Genomic DNA, 22,872 nt, shown 5'->3' with positions numbered 1-22,872 from the left:
CAGCTACAGCCAGACAACTTACTCTGGAAATGGTATCATGAGGAGTTGGGGGTAGGGGGCAGGTTTGTATTTATTTTCCTTCTAAGTACTCCAGACAAATCACCACAATTTCCAAGTTAGAAGATGCTTTTTCCAATTTCCAGAACTTGTGGTATCCACCTAGTGCTGAAAATCCAGCTGTGCTCTTTCTGCTTCTTACTCCACTGCCAGAAGTAAAGATCCTGTAATCAAAACTTGGCTGAAAGTTTGACTGATGTTGCTGGAGGCACACATGAATCTACCCTACCCCATCCTTCTATCACCACTGCAGGGTTTTCAAAAGTAATATTTACTTTTGAAAGGATGCTTGTTGAGTCCAAGAGAATTATCATGTCTTTACCCATCAAGGGCATCCGGTGTCTCCAGTGGGTAGTCCCTCATGAATAATAACAATAACAGAAAACCAATAAAATATTGCGCACTGAAGTGTTAGGGATTGTGCAGAAGAATATATATCTATATCATTCGATCCTCAAACCCACCCGGTGTGATAAGGACGATTGTTATGTGAGTTCTTCATTCCTTTATCTTCCCTCATTCTTTCCCTCAATGACACCCCCTATCATCATCTATCCTGTTGCTCAAATTTGAAACTTAAAACACATCCTTGATTCTACTCTGTCTCTCAATATTACCTTTTCTCCAAGCCCCCATCTGATCTTATTCAATCCATCAGCAAGTCCTCTCAGATTCTGCTCCCAAATATCAGTGGAATCTGTCCCCATACCTCTTGCATCTCCACTGTTATGAGCGCTAGCCCAAGTTTCCACCCCTCACTTCCTTACTGGACACCCCACTTCTCTCCTCTGGATTCCTTTCTATCCAGTTGGCAGACACCGGTCGGCGAGATATTTTATAAAATAAATAAATACATTACATCATGTCATTTTCTTGCTTAGAACATTTCAGTTGCCTCCTCTTGCTTGGAAAAAAAAATCCACACTTTCTCAATTCTTACTCACAAGGCCCTGCATGATCTGGCCCACTCTCTCTGACCTCATCCTACCCCATTCACCTTCTTCAATGTACTTTGTCCACATTGGACTTAGAATCCCAAGCACAACCCAGTTCTTTCCTACCAAAGGAAATTCTCCCTGCTTGTGTTTTTCCTTTTGCTTTTCTGAGTGGCTCTTTTTTGTATCTAAAAATAATTTTTGCCACCCCAGAGCAACCTTATTTTACACCTTTATTATTTTCCGTTTTTAATCAAAGCACCTATCTTTCAAAGATGGCATGCTCTGTAATTTTTTTTTTTTTTTGGTTTTATGAATTTGTTTCCTGTCACCCCCACTGGAATGTAAGCTTGGTAAGAGTAAGACCTTATTTACTATCATATCTTCAGTGGCCAGCACAATGTCTGGTGCATAACAGGCACCAATAAACACGGATTCAATGAACATATAAATGTTTATTTTATAGACGAGGTAAGTAAGGTTTTAGAAAACTAAGATACCTTGCCTGGGATTATCTAAGTGGTTGATGGAAGAAAAGGGATCCATCTGATGGCAATGCCTAAGTCATAACAGGGAAGCACCAGTATTCCTAGAAATGGAGGAGCAGATAAAGTACCTCCCTTTACCAAGTACAAGTGCACTGCGTGTCACAAAGTCCTACCACATAGAACATCCCCCAAAAGCAAGGAGTAACTGCATTATTTTTATTACATAAATAAGGAAACTGAAGCGTTAACTGGTTAAGTGTTTTGTGTGACACACAGGCAGCTTTTTTCGAACTGAAATTCGAAGCCTCTTTGCTCAGAATAGAGTTTAGCCCCCTGCCACTTAAAACGTGGTTCCCAGCACGGTAGCACTAGAATCACCTGGGAGTCTGGTAGCAATGCTGAATCCCAGGCTCCACCCAAGGCCGACTCAATCAGAGTCTGCATTTCAACCAGATCCCCAAGTGATTCCTATGCTCATTCAGGTTTGAGAAGTTCTGCTCCAGACTATGTTAAAAGACAGTGTTCTAGCCCCACCCCGGAGAGAACCATCAGCACTTCCGAACTCCATACCAGCTCTTAACCAACTGCAGACCTGGTTTCTCAAGCCAATATCCTAGATGAAGAGCAGTCACGGGCAGTCCGTGGCCCGTGGGTGATTCCAGCCTCTCTACAGCAGGCCTGCTGATGTTTAGCCCCAGTCTACTGTACCGGACTAGAAATAGCATCAGCAGGACCATCCCACCAGACACATTGGCTTTGGTTTTTCCTTCTTCCCTGACTCAAAAAAAAATGCCCCTTACAGAGCTCTTTTTCCACATAAAATAGAGCCTCTCTGAATGAGCTAAGTCCTAAAAGTAGGTACAGTTCTACTTGGAAGCCCCACCCCTCACTTCTTTTTTTAAAAAATGTTTATTTTGAGAGAGAGAGAGAGACAATGTGTGTGTGACCAGGGGAGGGGCAGAAAGAGAGAGAATTCCAAGCCGACTCCACGCTTTGGCACAGAGCCAACACAAGGAGGAGATCATGACCTGAGCTGAAATCAAGAGTCGGATGCTTCACCGACTGAGCCACCCAGGTGCCCCCCAACCCCTCACTTCTATCTTTGGACTTTCTGCTACTAAATCTTAGGTCTCCAAATCTGCAGATGCAACAATGCCCTGCCCCCGGTCTGAACACCTAACTCAAGGTCGAGGCCCTTCTCTACCTCCTCCTGTGCCGGCCTTGGTTGTCCAACCCTCAGCCTCTCTCCTTTTAAGTCCAATAGCTCCTACTTAATCTCTTTTGCACGAGTCCCTTGGCCCCTCACGTCATTCTCCATATAGTTAACAGGGTTACCTTCCTACTGAATCTTCTCAGGTTACCCCCAGATTTTAACACATTCTGAAGTTCCTCTCTAATGCATGTGATTTAAACCCAAACATGTACAATGGCAATTAACATTATTCTGCAAAATTCTAATACTCATTCCCTTCAGTGTGTATTTGCAGACCTGGTAATTACACTGAAATGCTGGAGTGAACTGGGTCCAAGACAAAAACTATTAAACAGGGATCTCTTGCCTTCACCATCTTCCATCATTCACTTGTCTATTCATACATCCACTCAACAAGTATTCACTGAGCATCTAGTATGTGCCTGTGCATTACAGAAAGCCCTGCAGTTGTAGATACAGATACCGGAGTAGTTGTAGAACCAGAGTACTGACCTATGGGGGACCCGGAGAGGGAGCCACCAGCACTGCTTGGGGACATGAAGGATATCAGGAAAGAAACACTTTGAGATGGGTTCATTAGACAGGGAAGGAGACAAGGGCATACCTGCCAGAAGAATGCTGCATGAAAGAACCCAGAGGTGTGAAAGGTGGAGTGTGTTTGAAGCTTTGGCCAAAAGTATAAATGGGAAAAGTGTGCACATATGCATGTGTGCCCACCCTAATTTCTGAAGTATGTTCAGCTTTATCTTGTTCTATCTTGTGTTCAGGAAGAGGCAAGGCAAGAGAAGCACCTGGAGGAGGGAAGGTAGGACAAAACTCTGGCCAAAAAGGGCCCCAAACTGTCTGAATTCAATATCAGAGGGCAGGTTCTCTCACTGCAAGAACTCTTTTGTCTATCTTCACAAAGTGTTCAGTGTATGAATTCCTTCAGGTATTGCTAGATCTCTGTTCCTGGTCAGCCCAGGTCACAGACAGGCCAGATAGAAAGTGCTCACAGTAGGGGCACCTGGGTGGCTCAGTCAAGTTAAATTTCCAACTCTTGATCTCTGCTCAGGTCGAGATCTCACGGTTGTGAGATGAAGCCCCACGTCAGGCTCTGCACTGACAGCACGGAGCCTGCTTGGGATTCTCTCTCCCCCTCTCTCTCCCTTTCTCTGCCTGTCCCCAGCTTGCACGTGTGCGTTCTCTCTCTCTCTCTCTCTCTCTCTCTCAGATAAATAAATAAACTTAGAAAAAAGGGAAGTGCTCACAGTAGAAACACACATCCCCACACTCACCTTGGAACTAACTCTTCAATCACTGCATATCATTGTTGCTCTTTTGGACAGCAAAGCTCTTTACATAGCTCCTTGTCCAGAAGTCATAGCAATGATAAAATCTGAGCCCACTAAGTTCTGAGAACTTCTGGAAGGTTGTGATATGCCTAAAGACTTTGGAATTCACACAGGGGAATCCCACATTTACAGTGCTCCAGTCAGCTCACCCTTCTGATGTGGGCTAGAATGAAAAGGCTGGTTAACATTCTCCTTGAAACCTTCCCTGACTAAAGAGGAAGAGTCAGAGGCCCCAGGGGACTTCAGTAGGCTTTTAGTGGCTGCACTGGGTGATTCCCATCAGGAATAAGGTGTGGCCAAGTGGTGAAGAGCAGGTGACTTGGAATCAGGAGACTAATGCTCGAACTCCAGGTGTGGCTCCAAATAAATCTCTGGCTTTTAAAACATTATTTAGCTTTCTTGTCTCAGTTTTCCAATCTGAAAACAGGGTTTAATACCAGCTTCTTTACAAGATCATTAGAAGTTTATATAAGTTGGTTTAGCATCCCACTTTGGCCCAGGTCATGATCTCATGGTTCCTGAGCTCAAGCCCTGCATTGGGGTCTGTGCTGATGGCTCAGAGCCTGGAGCCAGCTTCGGATCCTGTGTTTCCCTCTCTCTCTGTGGCCCTCCTCTACTTGTGCTCTCTCTCTGTCGCTCAAAAATGAATAAATGTTTTAAAAAATAAGTTCATATAACTTAGTGTATATAAAGTATGTAGTACAATGAATGGCACATGCAATGCTCAGTGAACAGCAGAAATTATTAGCTCCGATGACCAAAAGATCTACTCAGCCACACTCCTCGGTCCATCCCTCTTTTTCTCTCTCCCTGTGTATGTGATGAGTGTTCCGTGTTAACATTCTACACAGGCTTTCCACCCTACTCAGTTGTGCAGATTTTTGTCCCTCCCAGAATCCTTCAGGAGACAGTTTGTAAATCAGTTTGGCTTAACCTGACCCCATCACTAGACACCAAAAGAAGGTCACAATCATCCTGTTCACCCACTAGGCTAAAGAAGGGATTAATAGGAGACTGAGACGGAGGATGAGGTAGGGGGAAAAAGAAGCAAAGAAAAGGCATCAGGGAGAGAAAGTATGGGTCGAAGAAACTATTGGTGTATATATGTGTATGTGTGTGTATGTGCGTGCGTGTGTATGGTGTATGTGTGTGTATATGTGTGTATGTATATGTATATGTTACATATACATATACATTACATATATGTATATGTGACATATATATAACATATATAAAATAATCCAGTGCTTACTCATATGAGTTATATGATGATATGTTATATATACATATACATATATGTATATGTGTATGTTATATATATATATATATCATATATAAAATAATCCAGTGTTTACTCATATAAGATTTTAAATATTATTCTTCCTGATTAATAGAGAAACCAGCAGTCAGTGTAATATCAAATCAAAAGAAGAAGGACAGTTTTGCAATCAGATGCTCCCTAGCTTGAGATTGAAGGTCACAGGGAAATTTATGAGTTCAGCAAATGCTGTATTTGACGTGAAGGCCTGCACGCCAATGGCTGGAGCCCCGTGCAGCCCGCAGCAGTGAGCTGGCCTGCATGCGGGTGTGCATTTGAGTGGCCAAGGCTTGGAGGAGAGGCTTAGTCACTCTGATGCCAAAAGAGGCTGCAATAGATTAGCCTAAAGCTCACATTATCCTACAATGGCAAGAGAATTGAGGATTCCAAGGATAAACTTTGAATGTATTTACTATAAACACTAATTATAAAGCCAGACAATGTCTTAATGGAAAGAAAACAAATTTCCATTTCTCCCAGATGCAGGAGTGTACCCAGAGATTATAGCGTGTCCTGTCCCTTAACTGGCAAATCACAGAAAACACATGTGTCTGGTCCTAGATCTACATAGGTTTAACATGTATTCATATGTGCCTATGCACAATGTCATGACACAGAGTTTAAAAATTACATAGATGATTTTCCTGATTTTTTTTTAATTGCAAATCCAGGATATTTAAGGAATTTCACACATTTACCTTCACTACACATCTCCATTTCATTAGCCAAGTCTTTCTTTCCCTTCTTAAGGTACGATAAAATCAGTTGAACCTCAGAGATTCAAGTCACAGTTCAAAAAGATCAAAAGGGTCTCAAAATCTAGGTAACATCTCCAGGACATGCCCTTCTTTTCTCCTCCCAGACCAGCCTGACCTTATTTGCTGGCCCCAATTTTTGAAGTATGTCTAGCTCTATCTTACTATTTCATTTCCATTTCTTTCTCCCCACGTCCCCCTTTTTCCTTTTCATGGTCTACTGGAAGCCACTGTAGTATTTGGATAACTCACTGAGTTGACAGCAGGATGAGATGAAGCATTTAGAGAGAGTTCTGATTGGGGGAGGAAACTGCATACATATTTTTTAAATTTAATGAACTTTCTGTTTTGATGTGTGCGTGTGTGTGTGTGTGTGTGTGTGTGTGTGTGTGTGTGTCTTATAGGCAGAGGAAATGCACTCCCCCACTGGCCCCGGTAACTGAAGACCTGTACCTCCTAATTAGAAGACCAGCTTCAGTCTTCCTGGTCTCCATGTTGTTTTTTGGGAGCATAGGGCACCAACCATAGGTGGGAGACAACAGCCACTGATAAAAATGTAGCTGAGTGCATTCCTTGTTAAAGAAAGAGTTTACATGTTAAACACACCAAAAGCAAGGGTAATTTTGCAAGGGGAATTAACCTGATGATGATGATAATGATGATGCTAAAATACCAGCTTTTGCTGACCTAAAGCTTCAATGACTAAGAACTGTGCTCAGTTCTTTACAGCCATTATCCAATTTAATCCTTATAAGAATCTATACGTATTCTTATTTCCTAAAATCCATTTTATAAGTAAAAACAGTGATGTTCAATATAGACCAGTGACCTGCCCAAGGTCTAAGAGCTAATAAATGGCAGAGTTAGGATTCACACTTAGATCTCACTAATCCCAGAACCTGTGTACTTAACCACTAAGCCAAGAGATAGATCTTGGACGAAGGAAAGCCTGCTTAGCATTTTAACTAAATTTTCCTCATTAGGGAAGGTTTAGGGAAGTACTTAATCTTTAAAGTCAATTCTAGAGATCTTAAAAATGTACCCATATTTTGTCTTCAAAGAAGAACCAATCCTCCTGGGTGTGAATGGAGAACAATCCATCAGAACCTATCAATTAGAAGAGAATGAAACCTTGACCCTTGGCTCGGACCAGAAATTCTCCAAGTATTACTGTAAGTATTGCCCACTAAGATGATGCCTGTACACTAACATATCACTGCTTCTCTGTGTTTTTGCTGGTGGCCATAAATTGTCACGTATCACTTCTCTCAATGGTGTTATGCCAAAGTGCTTAACTCTTCTCATTGATTCTACTGAGATGGAAAATGAAATACAGGCTGTTGGAGCTGGAAGTCACTCAAGATTTTCCCGTATTTTACAGACATGGGGAAAAAAGGCCCAGTGATATGTAGTAATTTGCTCAATATTGAAAGTCTTGTTAGCCAAGAGCACGGGCTTTGGAGTCAGAATGACTTAACACCATATATCGGCTGAGTGATTATGGGAAGGCTACTAATGATACTCTGAGTCTCAGTTTCCTCATCTGTCTGGAGGATAATAATCTATCGACCCATATTACTATTACCATATATCAAGCTCTGCATTACTATATCATAATATACGATCGTCTTATTATATCATCACCCCAACAGAACGGAGCCAAGGCCTTAGGCTTTTTAACTCTCTTCCATACCAAATGATCTTTCTATGTGTAGAGATGGCTAAAGTCCACATGTCTACTAGTCCAAGGCCATCCCAAGCCCTCCCCCCAAGTTGGAAGAGACAAACTCCACTGAAGAAGTATACCAACCAAGTATTTGTTAAACACTAACGAGTCATAGTGTGAGGCCAATGTATCACAGTTTTGACCTACGTTTGTGCTTATAGAACTCAGCTAGATTGATGTTCTTTGGAAAAGCTGATACCACGGGTGACTGTCAGAAAGTGTAGCTGTTTACAATCAGGCTGAGGAAGATCTGACGACTACAGCCCACTTCACTTGGCATCTTGATGAATGGCTTATAGAGGGAGAGGCTGTCTAAGTAAAGTTAGAAGGTTGGAATAATTTCGAAGTGAAATTAATTATGGGCCCTAATGAGGTTAACCTAACCTTCACACATAAAGATAACACCTAAATGAGAACAAGGTAACCATGGGAGTGCAAGATAAGGAGGAATATAATATGGTCTTTTTGATAAAATAGAAGTCAAACACATTTATTTTAGCTTTCTGGGAAGTCAAGTGAATGAAACAATAAAGGCGTGATGAAAAATGACGTATATGTGCAAGTAAATTGCTTGGGAGAAAAAGGAAGAGGTTTCAAGGAGCCTGTGTGTGTATTGTAAAATGTCAGTAAGAAAGAACTCGTGAAACTACTTAAATTTAACAATTTCTTTGGAGCTACAATTGTTTGTATTTTTTTGACTAACTCCAAAAACAAATAAGCCTCAAAGAGACATGTAAAAATCTGGCGTGCAAAAGTGCTGTGACACTACTTTTGAAAAAAGAAAACATTACTCTGGATATTTTTAGGCAAGTCAAAATCCCATGACTGATACTGTTCTTAAAGAAACAAAGATTCCACTAGGGCCGTGCTTCTTGATTTTGGCCGTGGACTGAAGTGACTTGGGAAGCTTTGCAAAACACTAATGCCTGGGTCCCACTTGCAGGGACTCTGATGTAATTGGTGTGGGGTAGGAGCTGAACATTAAGATTTTTTCAGTCTCCCCAGGCGAGTCGAACATGCGGTCAGGTAAGAGCACTGTTGTTCTGGGGAGCCTGTTGAGAGATCTAATCCTTTTGTGTGACTAACAACTCGTACTGAGTTGTGTTAATCAAGTTTACATGTGTGTTGAATAAATAAAAGTAAACTGTCTTTGTGGAAGACTGTTCCTCCCATGTTACTGAGACAAATGCTAGAAGAAAAACATACACATATGTTTTTAGAGTTCTTCTACTCTAAAGTTTTTGAAATAGAGATCTCCACTCCCTCCTAAGAAACCGCCCCCCCCCTTTCCTTTGCCATTTTTAGCCTCAAATTTAACCCCAAATTCCTATCAAGATTTTTCTAATAAATGAATTTCCATCCATTCATAAAGTATTTATTGAGTGCCTACCAATAAATGTAGTAACCATTGGGCACACAGAGCTAAACAAATATTTATGGTCTATTGGAGAATACAGACAAGTACCTGACAATTTCTACTCAGCGAGATAAATGATGCTGCCAGAAGATTTCTGTGTGCAGTGCGACCCATGGGAAGGGCACTTCTTACATATGGGAGATCTGATTGTCTTCCTAGGTAAAACCACACCTGTGCTAAAAATCGGAGAGTAAGAGTCAGCTAAAGCAAAGATCCTTGTCGGGAGAGCTCTGACCCAGAGGCATGTTAGCCAAGGCTTATGTGAGGAAGTAAAATAAATCCAGTGGCATGAGAACCTACACTACAGAAGGTGTTGTGTGTAACTGTTGGAGGGAAGTGGTCTCCCAGGAAAGAGATTAAGCAATGAGCCTAGAGAAGTAAGCAAAGCCCAGCTAGACTATACAAGACCTTGAAACTATTTTAAGTTTAAGATTTTTTTTTTCCCTAGTGAAATGGCAGAAAGGCTGTCCATTCAATTTCACATGGGGAAAAACTACAAATGGAGTTGAGTTTTTTGAAGATCACTTTTGCTGCCGAGTGATAAATGTATTGAAGGGAGAAAGACTAGAGCCAGAAAGACCAGTTGAGAAGTGGAAAAAGATAGTGGCCTGTTACAGGGAAGTGGCAGCAGGGATGGGGAGAAATGGGCATATTTGAGAGTCAGTAAGATGACACTAGATGGAAGTTGATGACTGATTTGATTGGGGGTGAAGGACACCAAAGAGTCTCAAATTATGTGTAAGTTCTTGGCCTGATGAATCGCATGGAACACAGAAGAACATTAAGATTTGAGAGATTATAAGAGGCTCTGTTTTATATAGTAAGAGTTTGAAGTACAGATGGGATATCCAAGTGGCTGCATCCATGAGCAGTGGTTCTAATGGTACTTATGGCCGTTAATGGAAGAGACTAGAGTAGCAGGTATGGGTTTAGGAAGCATTAGCGTGTGGATGATAGTCAAGGCTATGCGGTCAATGAGCTCCATCCCAGACAAGTGTGCAGAACAAGAGAGAAATGTGAGCTCAGAGAAACACCAACACTGAAGGAACGGGCAGAGGGGGGAAGCTAGAAAATAAAATTGAGAAGAGACAGAGAAGAAGGAAAATCAGGGAGCGAAACAGAACAGAATAAAGGAAGAAGTTTCAAGCAGGTTGTAGCCAACAATGCTATAATAAAGAGCCTGGCTCCATTTTTCATGTTTGTCAAGAGCTTCCAAGCCCCACCGCCTCCCTCATGGAGCAAGCCTGTCAGAAAGCCTCAGCAGAAAGTTCAAGCCACACAGGTTCTGTTCACATGAACATAAGCCCTGGCATAAGCCCCACTCCCTAAGCACCACAAAACCCCAGTCTCTCTCTTTGCCTTTGTGTCTCCAGCCATTTGAAGGTCAACCTGGGATCCTCTCCTTCTCGTCCCAGAAGACCTCGTTTTGTGAGTCATAAACCTTTTCATGTTCTCTTGGTCTGTGTGTGGTATCATTAGTTTCACCATCCACACCAAATTATGGGTGGGAGGGTCCATCCTCTCTCATGGTGACCCGAACACAAGCCAAATATTCTCAAGTAACCTGAGGTCCAAGAAGAGTCACTGCATTTGGCAGTAGAAAGACCCGTGGCAGGCCCAGATCTAGCGAAGAGATGAAAGTAAAAACGTGAATGTAGGTGTGGAGGACAGAAAAGAGGGCAAGAATGAGAGAGTGAAGACAAACAACTCTTACCACAAGTTTCAGTGTAAAAGGGACAGAGAAAGAAAGAACGGTAGCCAGGATGGGAGCATGGGATCAAGAAAAGGCTTTGCTCATTTGTGCTGTAACATGGGCGAAACCTGAGCACGACGAAAGAGAAGTGACTGGGCAAAAGGAAGAGGGAAGCCTCAGACGCAGGAAAGAAAAGGGGAAATGTGTTGAGGGAAATCCCTGAGGAGGGAGATGGGGTCCAGAACCAAGGTGATGAACTGCATTTTAGACGGCAGGGAAGGGGAGAGCTTGTTTGGGGTGTAGATGAGCTTGCACACCTGTGAGCAGACTCTTCACTTTGGGGAGTGAGGTGATACACGGGAAGTTAGGGAAGAGGTGTCAGGACTGGATGAGAAAAGGTATGAAGTGGCCTTCAAGAATAAAGACAGTGCTTGTCCTCAAAGAACGTAGAAAGATTTGGGCACGTGGTGGAAAGGTCATGGACCTTTCCTCCTGCTTCTTGGGGTGCTGGTCTCTCCTGGGTTTGCCTATGGAGAAAGATCTGCCTAGTTTTACTTTTATCACTCTCTGCCTCCACAAATTGCTATAATCTACTCTTAATAGCTCACTTCGTTATTTTAGTTTTTAAAACGTTTATCCATTTACCTCATTAGAAAATCTAGAAAACTTAGCAAATATATATAAATAAAAAAAGAAAAAGAAAAGATATTCCCTATGAAACTACCACCTAGAGGTTATAATTACCAGTATCATAATCATTTCCAGCTATTAAGGAAGTGATAAAATATAATTTTAATATGGAAAATAGAGATCATATCATTGATTATAACAATTACTTTCCTGCTTTTACCCACTTATCATTGTATTGTGAATGTTTTCCCACGTCTTTAATATTCTCCCAAACATCTTTGATGATAGCAGGCTATTTCAGGATATGGCTCTACCATCATATAGATGTTTATTTTTGTTTTATTGAATTTTTTGCTCTCCCAACATCCATTTACCCTCCTTCTCAATCTCCCTCTGGGGACGCCATCGGGCCTGGGTGATGCTGACTCCAGCCATGACTTCAGGGTCAGAGTCTTTGACTCAGGCCTAAGCTATTGCATTTGCCTGTCCTCAGGGACTAGATCCAGTACGGGTGGTGCCACTCTCAAATCCTGGGAAGAAGGGGCTAGGAGTCCAGGGGCCCGGTGAAAGTGCCCACCTGTGGCTGCGTCCCCCTCTCTACTGTACTTCAAGGAGAAATAAAGCACGTGAAAGGGGGAGGCCATGGAGGCCGCGTGTTCCCGGAGATCAGATCCCAGATCTTCCTCATGCGTGTTTCCTCAGCCCCAGCCAGGAGACCGGCACAGAGCACGCACGTGATGAACCTGCCAGCCGGTGCCGTGCCCTCCCTGCCACCTCCAAGTTGAATGGGACAAAACTGAAATGGGTCGATCCAAAGAGAAAAGTCAGATCCAGTGCTCGTCTCCCTTTCGTCTTGAAACAATGTTCAACAGACTTAAGATCAAGGGATGTACTTGGCTGATATTTTGGTAGTTGTTTCCTTGTTTTAAAAAGACATGAACAAAAAGCAATGCCTGGTATTTACACTGAACATGGCAGTTGATAAAATGCTTTCAGTGCATTACCTACTTTCAGCCTCAAAACAGCACCGTTGGGTAGAAATTACTACCCCTCACATTATGGATGCAAAAATTGAGACACATGGATATTGAGTACATTGTTCAGAGTCATGAAAACAATCAGGTGCGAATCTGGCCATCAAGTGGGTTTTTCCACTAGGCACAGAACTGCATATAATGAGCATATGCCCACTCTGTCTGGATTGATCTCCCTGCTTACTTTTTTCAATTTCTTCTCCTGCTCACATGTCCTAGAAAGAAGTTTAGAGCCCCATTTGTACAACTCTGGGCTCTTTCCACCAAGCGAGGAACAAGGCTGACATAGTTTGTTGGGTAAACAGAAGCGGTAAGTGACAGTGATTTACGCCCGGCTTGCAAACTTCTGATTACCAATCCACCGCCTGCTATGTAAACAGGTGTAAACTAAGATTTAAATCAGTTTACACAGTGGGGTAAATAATTTAATCTTTCCTCAGCACGGTGTTTGCGAATGTAAATGTTTATGCCAAAACCGATGCCGATGTTGCAAGCTTCCAGTTTCTCAACCAGAAGAGCTATGCCAACAAATGGCCCTTGTGTGCCCCTGCCCGGACTGGGAAAGCCGGCCGAGTCAGAGGTGCAGGGTAAGGCAGAAAGCCCAAAGTTCTAGGGGGAAGGCTCGGTCTCAACACAAAGCTCAGCCATGGGCCGAGGGAGCTAGAAATAATCCCTCCACCCTTAATTCCTGCTGGTCTGGAGAATTTTCTCTCCCCCTCAATTATTCTTCTCTGCACTGTTCTGCAGATACCTGAGTCAGGTGCAGGTCTGTGAAAAGGGAGGCAAGAAGAGAGAAGGAAGAAGCCAGAAAACAGCAGCCTGCAGGTGAGTTGTAATACCACTTGAAGGTGGCCCAGGTCCTCACTGCCTGTCAATGTGTGCCTATGCAAATTGATCTAGATCCTATGAAAAGCACATGCAAATGTGTTTTCAGTTGTCAAAAACTGTTGACTATACCTGCCAGAGTCCACTGAACCCAGTGCTGCCTCTTAATGAATTTTTCATCAGTATTATTCATATTCTCATCAGCCTGGCTCTCGCCTGACTTGCTCCCTGCCTGCCCCCCGCCCCTCCGCCCCCGCAGCCCCTCTCCCCACCCCCGCCCCCACACACACACATAGAAGCCTATAGAAGCCTGGGCTTTCTCTGGAGTGGAAGGCTCTGGACAAAGTCAGACTCAATCCATCCCACAAAAAGATGGCTGAGTACTGATTAGTGAAGGTCAAATGAGAGCCAGAGAGTAAGTTTCCTGATATTCTTCTGTCCCCTTAAAGAAGTCTAGCTTATAAGCAAACCCTGTATCCCTTGGCCTCACTGGTAATGCCATAGCTGGGATCTTGTTAGTTCAAAACACAAAATCCCTGGGCGCTTGGGTGGCTCAGTCAGTTAAATGGCAGGCTTTGGCTCAGGTCTTGAACTCACAGTTCATGAGTTTGAGCCCCACATCGGGCTCACTGCTGTCAGCGTGGAGCCCACTTTGGATCCTCTGTCCCCCTCTCTATCTGCCCTTTCCCCCACCCCCCATCTCTCTCTCTCTCTCTCTCAAAAATAAGCAAAACATTCTTAAAAATATTTTTAAAAATCCATCTTTAAAAAAATACCTACCATGGGGAGACTTTTAATTAAGTCCTCGGTAAGAAACAAACTAGATTTTCTCCTATACCACATAATTTATGATAGGGAAAGTATGGCTACTAGTTACTGAGTGAAAGGAGTTTCCTTTTTCTGAAAGCTTTTTGTTTGTTTTGTTTGTTCAGAAAAGCCTTCTTTTTCTGAAACCCTTTATTGAGCCATTGGCACAAGGCAGGCAGGGGAGGGGGGTGCATTATTTCCTGCCATCTTCACCTCAACACTGATGTGGCCATTATCTTCAACTTACCAAGGAGACCCAAAGAGCTACATAACTTGCCTGAGGTTACTCAGCTGAAAAAAAAAGGGGCTGACTGGGATTTGAAGCCCAGCAGGACTCTCTTCAGAGCCTTTCCTCTTAAAGGGTGCCGCGAGGCTTTTGTTCTTTCTGATCAGCAGAAAGGCTCCCGGTTTCCCTAGGTCTGGGAATGTTCTAGGAGTGTTCGCGCACACAGAGCCCGGGAAGGAGAAGGCAGACAGACTACAATGATAGTAATGGCTAATATGTATTGAGTTTTATGTTTTTAAAATAAATTTACCAAACCTTATGCTTAATTACTTAATTAATCAATTTAGTCCCCACACAAGCCCTATCAGATAGGTATTATTATTACCGTCTTTGTTTTACAGATGAGAAAGACCGAGGCGGAGAAAGAAACCTTCCCAGCATCACACAGGTAATAAATGTCTGGACTGGGGACCAGCCCAGGCAGTTTCTCCTAGAGCCACAATCATAAATTCCCAACCGTCCTGATGAGGATGTTCTGCCCACAGTTGGATTTGGGCGACACGCGTAACACTTGGGAAGCTCCCAACACTTACTTTCAAGGAAAACAGTAATTAGGGCAGAGATATTTTTATGTATTTATTTTTAATGTTTATTTAAAAAATTTTTGAGAGAGACAGAGCAGGGGAGGGGCAGAGAGAGAGGGAGACAGAGAATCTGAGGCAGGCTCCTCGCTGTGAGCACAGGGCCCAACGCAGTGCTCGAACTCATGAACTGTGAGATCATGACCTGAGCCGAAGTCAGACACTTAACCGACTGAGCCACCCAGGCGCCCCCAGGGCAGAGATTCTTTTAAAAAGCACCTAAGGGGGGTGCCTGGGTGGTTCACTCTATTAAGCATCCGACTTCAGCTCAGGTCATGATCTCATGGTTCGTGAGTTCGAGCCCCACGTCTGGCTCTGTGCTGACAGTTCAGAGCCTGCGGTCTGCTTCAGATTCTGTCTCTCTCTCTCTCTCTCTCTCTCTCTCTCTCTCTGCCCCTCCCCCACTTGGCTCTCTCTCTCTCTCAAAAATAAATAAACATTTTAAAAAATTTAAAAATTAAAAAATATAAACAAACAAACAAACAAACAAATAAAAAGCCCCTAAGTGAGGCTGATGGGAACTCCTATGGGAAAGAATATTTTTACAGAAAGCACACCTGGTCAACCTGTCTGCCTGGAGAATACACCTGTGCAGGTAAAGAGAGATTATACAGAAAAACAAACACAACAAGCAATGGACAACCGGAAGATCTTAATATTATTTCCAAAACAATGGTCTGGGATTTACAAGTGAAAGCTCGAGGGCAGAGAGAACTGCAAAGACCCAGAAACAACCCAGCTTACCTCCTGACTTTACCCTCGGCACTCGGCTTGGCGTAGTAGCCTGGTTTGCATTCGTATCTACAGACGGAGCCCACGTCATGGTTGCCCTGGAGGCAGTGAGGCAAGAGCAGGCTGGCATTCGGGATTACAGGGGGCGCGTCACACTCCAACTTGCAGTAGGCTTCTGGGAGGGACCAGAGCCCGTCTTCAAGACAAGTCAGCCATGGGTTCAGTCCTGACCCCAGGAAAGAAAAGCACAGGATGCTCAGGGCAGAGTCTGGAAACCAACGCTCAGCAGAAAAGAACAAAAACCTGTCAAACTGTCGGTGTTCTCAGGAAGTCACATAATTCTTTGTTGAGAATCGTCTCTAACATCTCGGGTCCAGTGTTCATGCTATCTCTCTTTCCCCCACTGAGCATCTCCTGTGATCTCCTACACAGAACGGAGGTCAGGTAGGTATTTTCTGACCAGAGTGGAAGAATAGCTATCGGCCAAATCATTACCTCCTTTCCCAACTACAAATAACAAAAATATATTAGTGGCAGTATCGTGGAAAGCATAATAATAATCAGAGAAGACACCTTGGGAGGGCTTATATGCCAGGCACTGTTCTAAGTATTTTACGACACTTGCATAAACTTCACACCTGAAGCAACCCGCTGAAATAGATACCATCATTATCTCTTACTTTGCAGGTGGGGAAATTGAGTTCAGGTAACTTGCCAGAGCGGCAGACACAGGGTTTGAACTCGGGTAGTTTGGATGCAGAGTTCTGTACATAAACACCACACTCTATGCCCCAGGGCCATTCATGGTCCCTCCAAATGCAATCCATGAACTTCCCACAGTAACATCATGAATGCATCTCAGACCTACTAAATCAGGCTCTGGCAGCATTAGGCCCAGGAAGTTGCATTTGTAACAAGCCTCCTGGGTCCTTGTTAGGCACACCAAAGGCTGAGAAGAGGTGAAGAGTAAGTGCGGGGTCAGAGCAGGCTCTCTCCCATCTTCAGCTCTTACTTTCAGCACAGCCAGGGGCGATTCCTGCAACTCTGTTCTTACCTATACAATAGAACTAAAAGCACCTGATGCAGAGGAAGGTTGTAAATGTTAAGTAAAAAATGTGCATCGTAAAGCGTTTCTTAATTATTAATGTGATCAGGCAACTGTTACTCAGCTTGTTTCCAGAGGACATACAACCAAATAAAAACAGGGAAGTCTAAGTGTCTTTCATTAATGAGACTTGAGACAGGGCATCTTTCCATGTCATCGGGACAAAGAAAAGCGTTGCCCTTTGGGACTTTGGTGGTGTTATCAGGAGAGGGTGGCACAGCAGAGAAAATGGGAAGAGTACTAGGGTGGAAGAAAGACCCCCCCCACAGAACCCCCAAAGAGTGAGAGGCTGAAGAGGACTTGCGTTCGGTTCCTGCTTGGCTGACAATACCTTGGAGCTTGGCTGGTGGGACACAGGAGATTGAACAGCGCTTCAGAAAGTCTGTTCCCTCTGAGCAGGAGAAGTTTGCGTAGTTCACCAAAGATGGGTCGGGAATGCCACAGTCAAGGGGCATGCAGCTCACAGCCCGGTCCCAGTGCCCAGAGGAACAGGTGAGCAGAATTTCCTTCTGGAAACGGAGAATTTTCCTCCATCAAGGTCACATGAAAAGGCTTATCAAAGCAGTTTCCAAGCTTTGGAAGAGTCCCGGTGATTACTGGTGCAAACATTCACAACGGACCAAATTATTTTGCCTCGCTCCCCCTTCGTGCCCTATTGGCTTTGATACAGTCTCACAATAGCCAGGTGGGCGGCTGCTGACCACCCCTGTTAGTGTAAGAGGATCATGAAATGGAGACACTCCTCCCACCCAACTCGTGGCTTCCCCCCATGGGCTCCTGGATCCACTCTGTGCCCTCCTCCGCCGTGTTCTGTGCCCCTGTGGGTTTCATTCTTCTGACTGTTCTTGGCCCCAACACCTAGCACACTCAGGTGGGAGACTGCAGAGCCAGGAAGGAAAGGGAGGTCAGGGTGCTCATTCTTCCTGCTCCCTCTCTAGGGCATTACTGCCTGCCGGCTTTGTCCTCTGGTGGCCCTCTCCATCCTCTCCTGCACTCTCTTCCTGTGGGTTCTGTTGACTGCTCCCTGAAGTCGACTCTTCAGGCCTATAGGTGATGTCACCCCGTCACCCTGGGATTCTGCACCATACCCTTATGATTTCCCCGCACCCTGCCTTCATAGGTAGTCTCTGTATTAAAGTCTCTCACACTGCCCCCTTCAGAGCACGTCATCCAGCTCCTGCTGACACCCTGGAGGGTGAGCCAATCGATAATGCTATGAACGTACGTATCTCTGCTGGGCAGAGTATCCAAGAACGGCCAAGAATTAATGCCCACAAGGCACCTTCCAAACCTGTGGTTAAACTGGAGAGATTCCAGTTCCCTGAGCCCGTCATGTTTGTTGGGTGGCCCTAGGGTTCATCCTCACTAAATAAATGAAGAGACATTTCTTGAGCCCCTGGAAAGGGCCAGGCTCTGTGTAGGTTGGGATACACAAGACACCCTCAAGGACCTCATCGTCTAGCAGCACGGCAAATCACAGGCTGAAACAACGGCTCAGAAAACCAAAGAGGAAGTATGGAATGAAAGAAAGAGAGAGAGAGAGAGAGGAAGGGACGAAAGGCAACAAGGAAGGAAAATGCAAGAGATAACATTTTTATACGTTTCAGCCTACTCCCTCCTCTAACGATTTGAAGAACACGCTACAAAGGATGCGAACGACAAAACGAAAGAAGGAGCAAATGGGGACCAAGAAGAGAGAAAATATAAAAATATAAAAGGAGACAGCCCTCTCATATCTAGGTGCTTGTTTTGTGGCGGGGAGATGGCACGTGGGGGCGGGGCTAGAGGAGGAAGCGCCCCTCTGTGAGCAGGAGGTAAGTGTCTGCAGGGAGGTTCCCAGAGGTGGGGGCCCAGGAACTGGCCTATGAAGGATGAGCAGGACTTCCCAGCAGCAGAGGGGTAGAGGAGAAGAGAGAGTCCAGAGTGAAGAGAACAGAATGAGCAGAAACCAAGAGGCCTGGAAGTTCACGGCTTGTTTGGGAAAGAGCACAGCCGTCCCTCCAGCCAATGGGTTACCACAGGTCAGAGAGAGAGCGGGGAGATTCTGCGGCTCAGCAGCCATGCCGCCAGGAGACCACAGTGGCAGTAAAGCCAAAGGTACAATGACTGGTGAAAGCACCTGTCACCCCTGACACTCGCTCCTGGCCAGCTGCTCCTCCCTCTTCCCAGTGCTTCCCTGTTGCCTGCCAGAAGGACCCAAGTCAAAGCCAGACACATTTTTCTGTTTAGTTTCAGTTCTTGTGTCAACAAAAAGCAAATATTCCCCACTGTCTTGTGTTCACGAGCCGGGATCGTAGAATTTCCTCAGTGGGGCCAGCTTCGGGTGACAGGAGCTGTTTGCTGACTCCACCATATGGTTGGCAAAGGTGAGCTCCCACCTTCCTCCTCCCAACCCAGACCCTGCCCCTCACACACTGATCGCAGCCTGGAAGCCTGTCTCAAACCACAACAATCACAGCATCTGTCTCAAACTCTGCCTATATTGCCTGGTTTTTCTCCTGGCTTCGCCTTCATTAAATATTGCCCATTTTGTCTTGACTTTGCTCCTAACTTTAACACATTGCAAACACTGTCTTTTCTTCTCTCCCCCTCTTTACCTATCACACAAATGTATTTAATCCCTACTCAATTCCTTTGCATTCCCTCTATCTTTTTTAGTGTGAGTTAAGCTGGGTTAAGAATAGGTAATAAGAGCTCTGCCTTTCTGACCAAAGCATCACGGACCGAGGAGTTGGTGCCTCAAGGTATATTAAAACTGTTTCTCTATGAAGAACCTAAACCATCTGAAGCCAACTCTTGTGTATTTAAATTCAGACTATCTCTAAGCAAGTGAGGGTTTTCCGTGAATCTACAACCTACTAAGTAGTCAATTGGTACAAAAGGCAAAAGATTCCAATCTTGGGCACCACTGACACCTGACCACCAGGCTTGCATCCATTTTTTCCTGATCATACCATGGCTTTCTGGTCCTCTCCTCAAGCACCATTATCTTTTCCCTAATGCATCCTTTGTCTCATATTATGGTCATGGTTTTCTAATGGTTGATTTCAAGTTTAAAGATCCCTCTGCAGAGTATTGAAAGCTCCCTAAAGGAAAGATGGAAAACAGAAGTCTTAGTTGAGAATACATTATCATGCTCATAGTCATGGCAGCTTAACAGAGTGCTGTGTGCCTATCATTTAGCTAGAAGCTTTTAAATTTTTTAAAATGTTTAGTTATTTATCTTGAGAGAAAGAACAAGTTGGGGAGGGGCAGAGAGGGAAGGAGTGAGAGAGAATCCCAAGCTCCTTGCTGTCAGCACAGAGCCTGACATGGGGCTCGAACCCACGAACTGTGAGATCACGACCTGAGCTGAAATCAAGAATCAGGCACTTAACCAGTCGAGCCACGCAGGCGCCCCTTAGCTAGAAGCTTTTAAATTATTTCCCATCAGTCATCATTATAACTCAGTGACATAAATACTTCTGTCCTCATTATTTCACAAACATGGAAGAAAGCTTGTTTTTACCAAAAATTATACAACTAATAAACAGTGGAGCCAAAATTTCATTCTGCGATTGTCACATGAGCCACGCTCTTAACTAACATGTTCTACTCCCTCCAAATGCTGGAAATGGTTAATACGGTACCTTGCAGACAGTGGAAAATTAGGTAAAAGGTAGAACCATGATATAACCCCCACCTCAGTAACACAGGGAAGAAAATCAGACTCTTTCTCCAACCTTCTTGTAAAGAGGTCCGGGGGTCAAACCATGAGCCACAGACAAGCTGATTACAACCTATCTTATTTACAAATTGTGGACAAGTCTAAGGTGTAGCATTCTCATCTTGAAGTCAAAAGTGGGACCATAATTTCTGACGGGAAGACAGAAACAAGGAAGGAGGATGGGATAAGTATCCCTACCTACTGTCTGCGCGAGAGAAACCGGCACCCTAGTTGATGAGAACTGCACGTGCTCTTATATACCTTGCATTTCTGTGAAGCTGTGCTCTCCTTGCTTGTTAGAATCCTCACCTTTCCTTCCAAATGATTTTAAAACACCTGCCTTTCCCCAATTCAGCCCGGGGAAGGAGTGTAGGTACCCTCCCTCCCCAGGAGCTTGGTCTCGATGACCATGGGTTTTCAACTCACCTGCACGGGCCTGAGGTATTGCCCACTGCTGGCCTGAAGGGCAAACCCCCTTTGACAGGTGATAGCACACTTCATGTGACCTGGGCCACCAGAGGTACAGTTCACCATATCCGCATGATCAAGCAGCAATGGCGCACAGCTGCCCTGCTCCCCACAGGGCCGGTGGACACAGCTGGGGATGACAGAAGCAAAAGCATCTTAGACTGACTCCAAACCAGAGGGCGACAGCAAAGACTCTGCAGCTTCCCGTCTGGAAAGTGCCTCCAAACCAAAGAGAACGATTTTTCTCCAGACCCAACACTGAACTCATCACCTCCTTCCGTATGACCTGGAACCGTGTGACATAAAATGAAAAAGAACGATAATCAGCTAACGGGTCACGAATGATTAAACGACTTCCTACGGCTCTTCCAGGAGGACAAAATGGTGACAGGACGAGGTGGGGAATGTATCCCAAGAGCTCTGGATGGCATCAGAAATGGGTAGATTAGAGAGCAATCCTCGAAATGTTTAACCACCGGTACCACTGGGTCCCAAACAATCAGAGCAGACCCAGATCAGGAGCGGATCCTGGGGGCCCCTGGTTGTGTCACACACTGACCTTTCAGTTGTTTGATTACAGATGGATTCCAGAGGGCCCTACATGAAAGGTCTGGGGTATCTGAGATGGCAGAAAAGGAAACATTTATTCACTGATTGGTGTGGAAATATTTTTGACAACTGTAGCCATAGCACTACCCTCCACTGAACGTCCACACCGGCTAATGAGAAACGGAGCCCATGACAGGAAGAGGAAACTCACACATACTAAATCCCTGCCTTGTGCCTGACGTTGTGCTAGGTGCTTCGGGGACATCATCTCAGCAGAGCAGGACCACTGCCTAGGGCTCTAGGGCCAATCAACCAAGAATGGGTGACAGAGCTTACCTCCCCAGGTTCAGGGTGACTCAGTCTGGACCATAACAGCAGCAAGAGCAAAACGAGCATTGCCCTCTTCCCACGGCAGCAGTGTAGAGATGAAAAATTAGGGCATGGCCCCATACTGTCTGACTTTGGATCCTGGATCCGCCACTTACTACCTGTGTGTTTTGATTGAGTTATTCATTCCCCAGTGTTTCAGCTCCTTCCCTCATAAGAGGAGGATCATAAAGGCACATATCCCACAGGGTGTTATGGTTCCCAGGCTAAATCCCCTTACTGCTCCACTGCTGATGGCCCAAGTCCCACCCTCAGTGGCTTGTTTTCTGTTAGCAATCCATACTTTTTGGTTTTCCCATTTCTGTAGCTTTGCTCAAACTGTCGAGATTTCTAAAAGGACTTTCTTCTCCAAGAAGTCCCTTCAGGCATTTTCCTCCTGTGAACCTCCCAGGGAAATTTTAAAAATAATTTCCCTCTAACACTCCTATTACTCTATCCTATATTATAGTCATGTACGCATCTGCTTATTCTTTAATTTTTCCATCCTTGGATCTACAAGGCAATTAGGATCTGAGTATCTCCTAAGTGCTCAAACTCCCAACGAGATTATGACCTTCTCGAAGACAAATTCCGACTCTGACCCATTTTTATATTCACCATATACCTTGCAGTAGCAAACACAATAAAAGCTGGCTGACTTAAATGTGTTCGCACAGCAAAGTCAGTCAATGGCTACTAAAATGGGTAATTTGTTAAATTTTCAAATGACAGACGGGAATCCGAAACACAAAAGTATTATCATCAAACAGTCATTCAACCATCTTGCCCCTATTCATTCATTCACCAATCAACATCTACTGCACACTTACTGTTGGCAAGGTATTCG

The 22,872-nt window shown here is 44.5% G+C and overlaps 1 protein-coding gene across 3 annotated transcripts in view; it reads right to left on the bottom strand.

The window, feature by feature from the left end:
- PAPPA2 (pappalysin 2) overlaps positions 1-22,872 on the bottom strand; it is a 280,044-nt gene that overhangs the window by 64,410 nt on the left and 192,762 nt on the right. For all 3 annotated transcript variants that reach the window (XM_060643580.3, XM_060643582.3, XM_060643581.3), the window contains 3 exons: positions 21,069-21,240; positions 17,268-17,445; positions 15,844-16,057 (listed from right to left, as the gene is read on the bottom strand). In XM_060643580.3, coding sequence (XP_060499563.3) covers positions 15,844-16,057; positions 17,268-17,445; positions 21,069-21,240 — 564 coding nt within the window. The remainder of the gene's footprint in view (positions 1-15,843; positions 16,058-17,267; positions 17,446-21,068; positions 21,241-22,872) is intronic.

This window comes from Panthera onca, chromosome F1, assembly GCF_046562875.1.
Source record: "Panthera onca isolate mPanOnc1 chromosome F1, mPanOnc1 haplotype 2, whole genome shotgun sequence".
Taxonomy (NCBI): domain Eukaryota; kingdom Metazoa; phylum Chordata; class Mammalia; order Carnivora; family Felidae; genus Panthera; species Panthera onca.
Note: the sequence above shows the minus strand (reverse complement) of the source record. Positions and strands in the feature narration are given on the sequence as shown.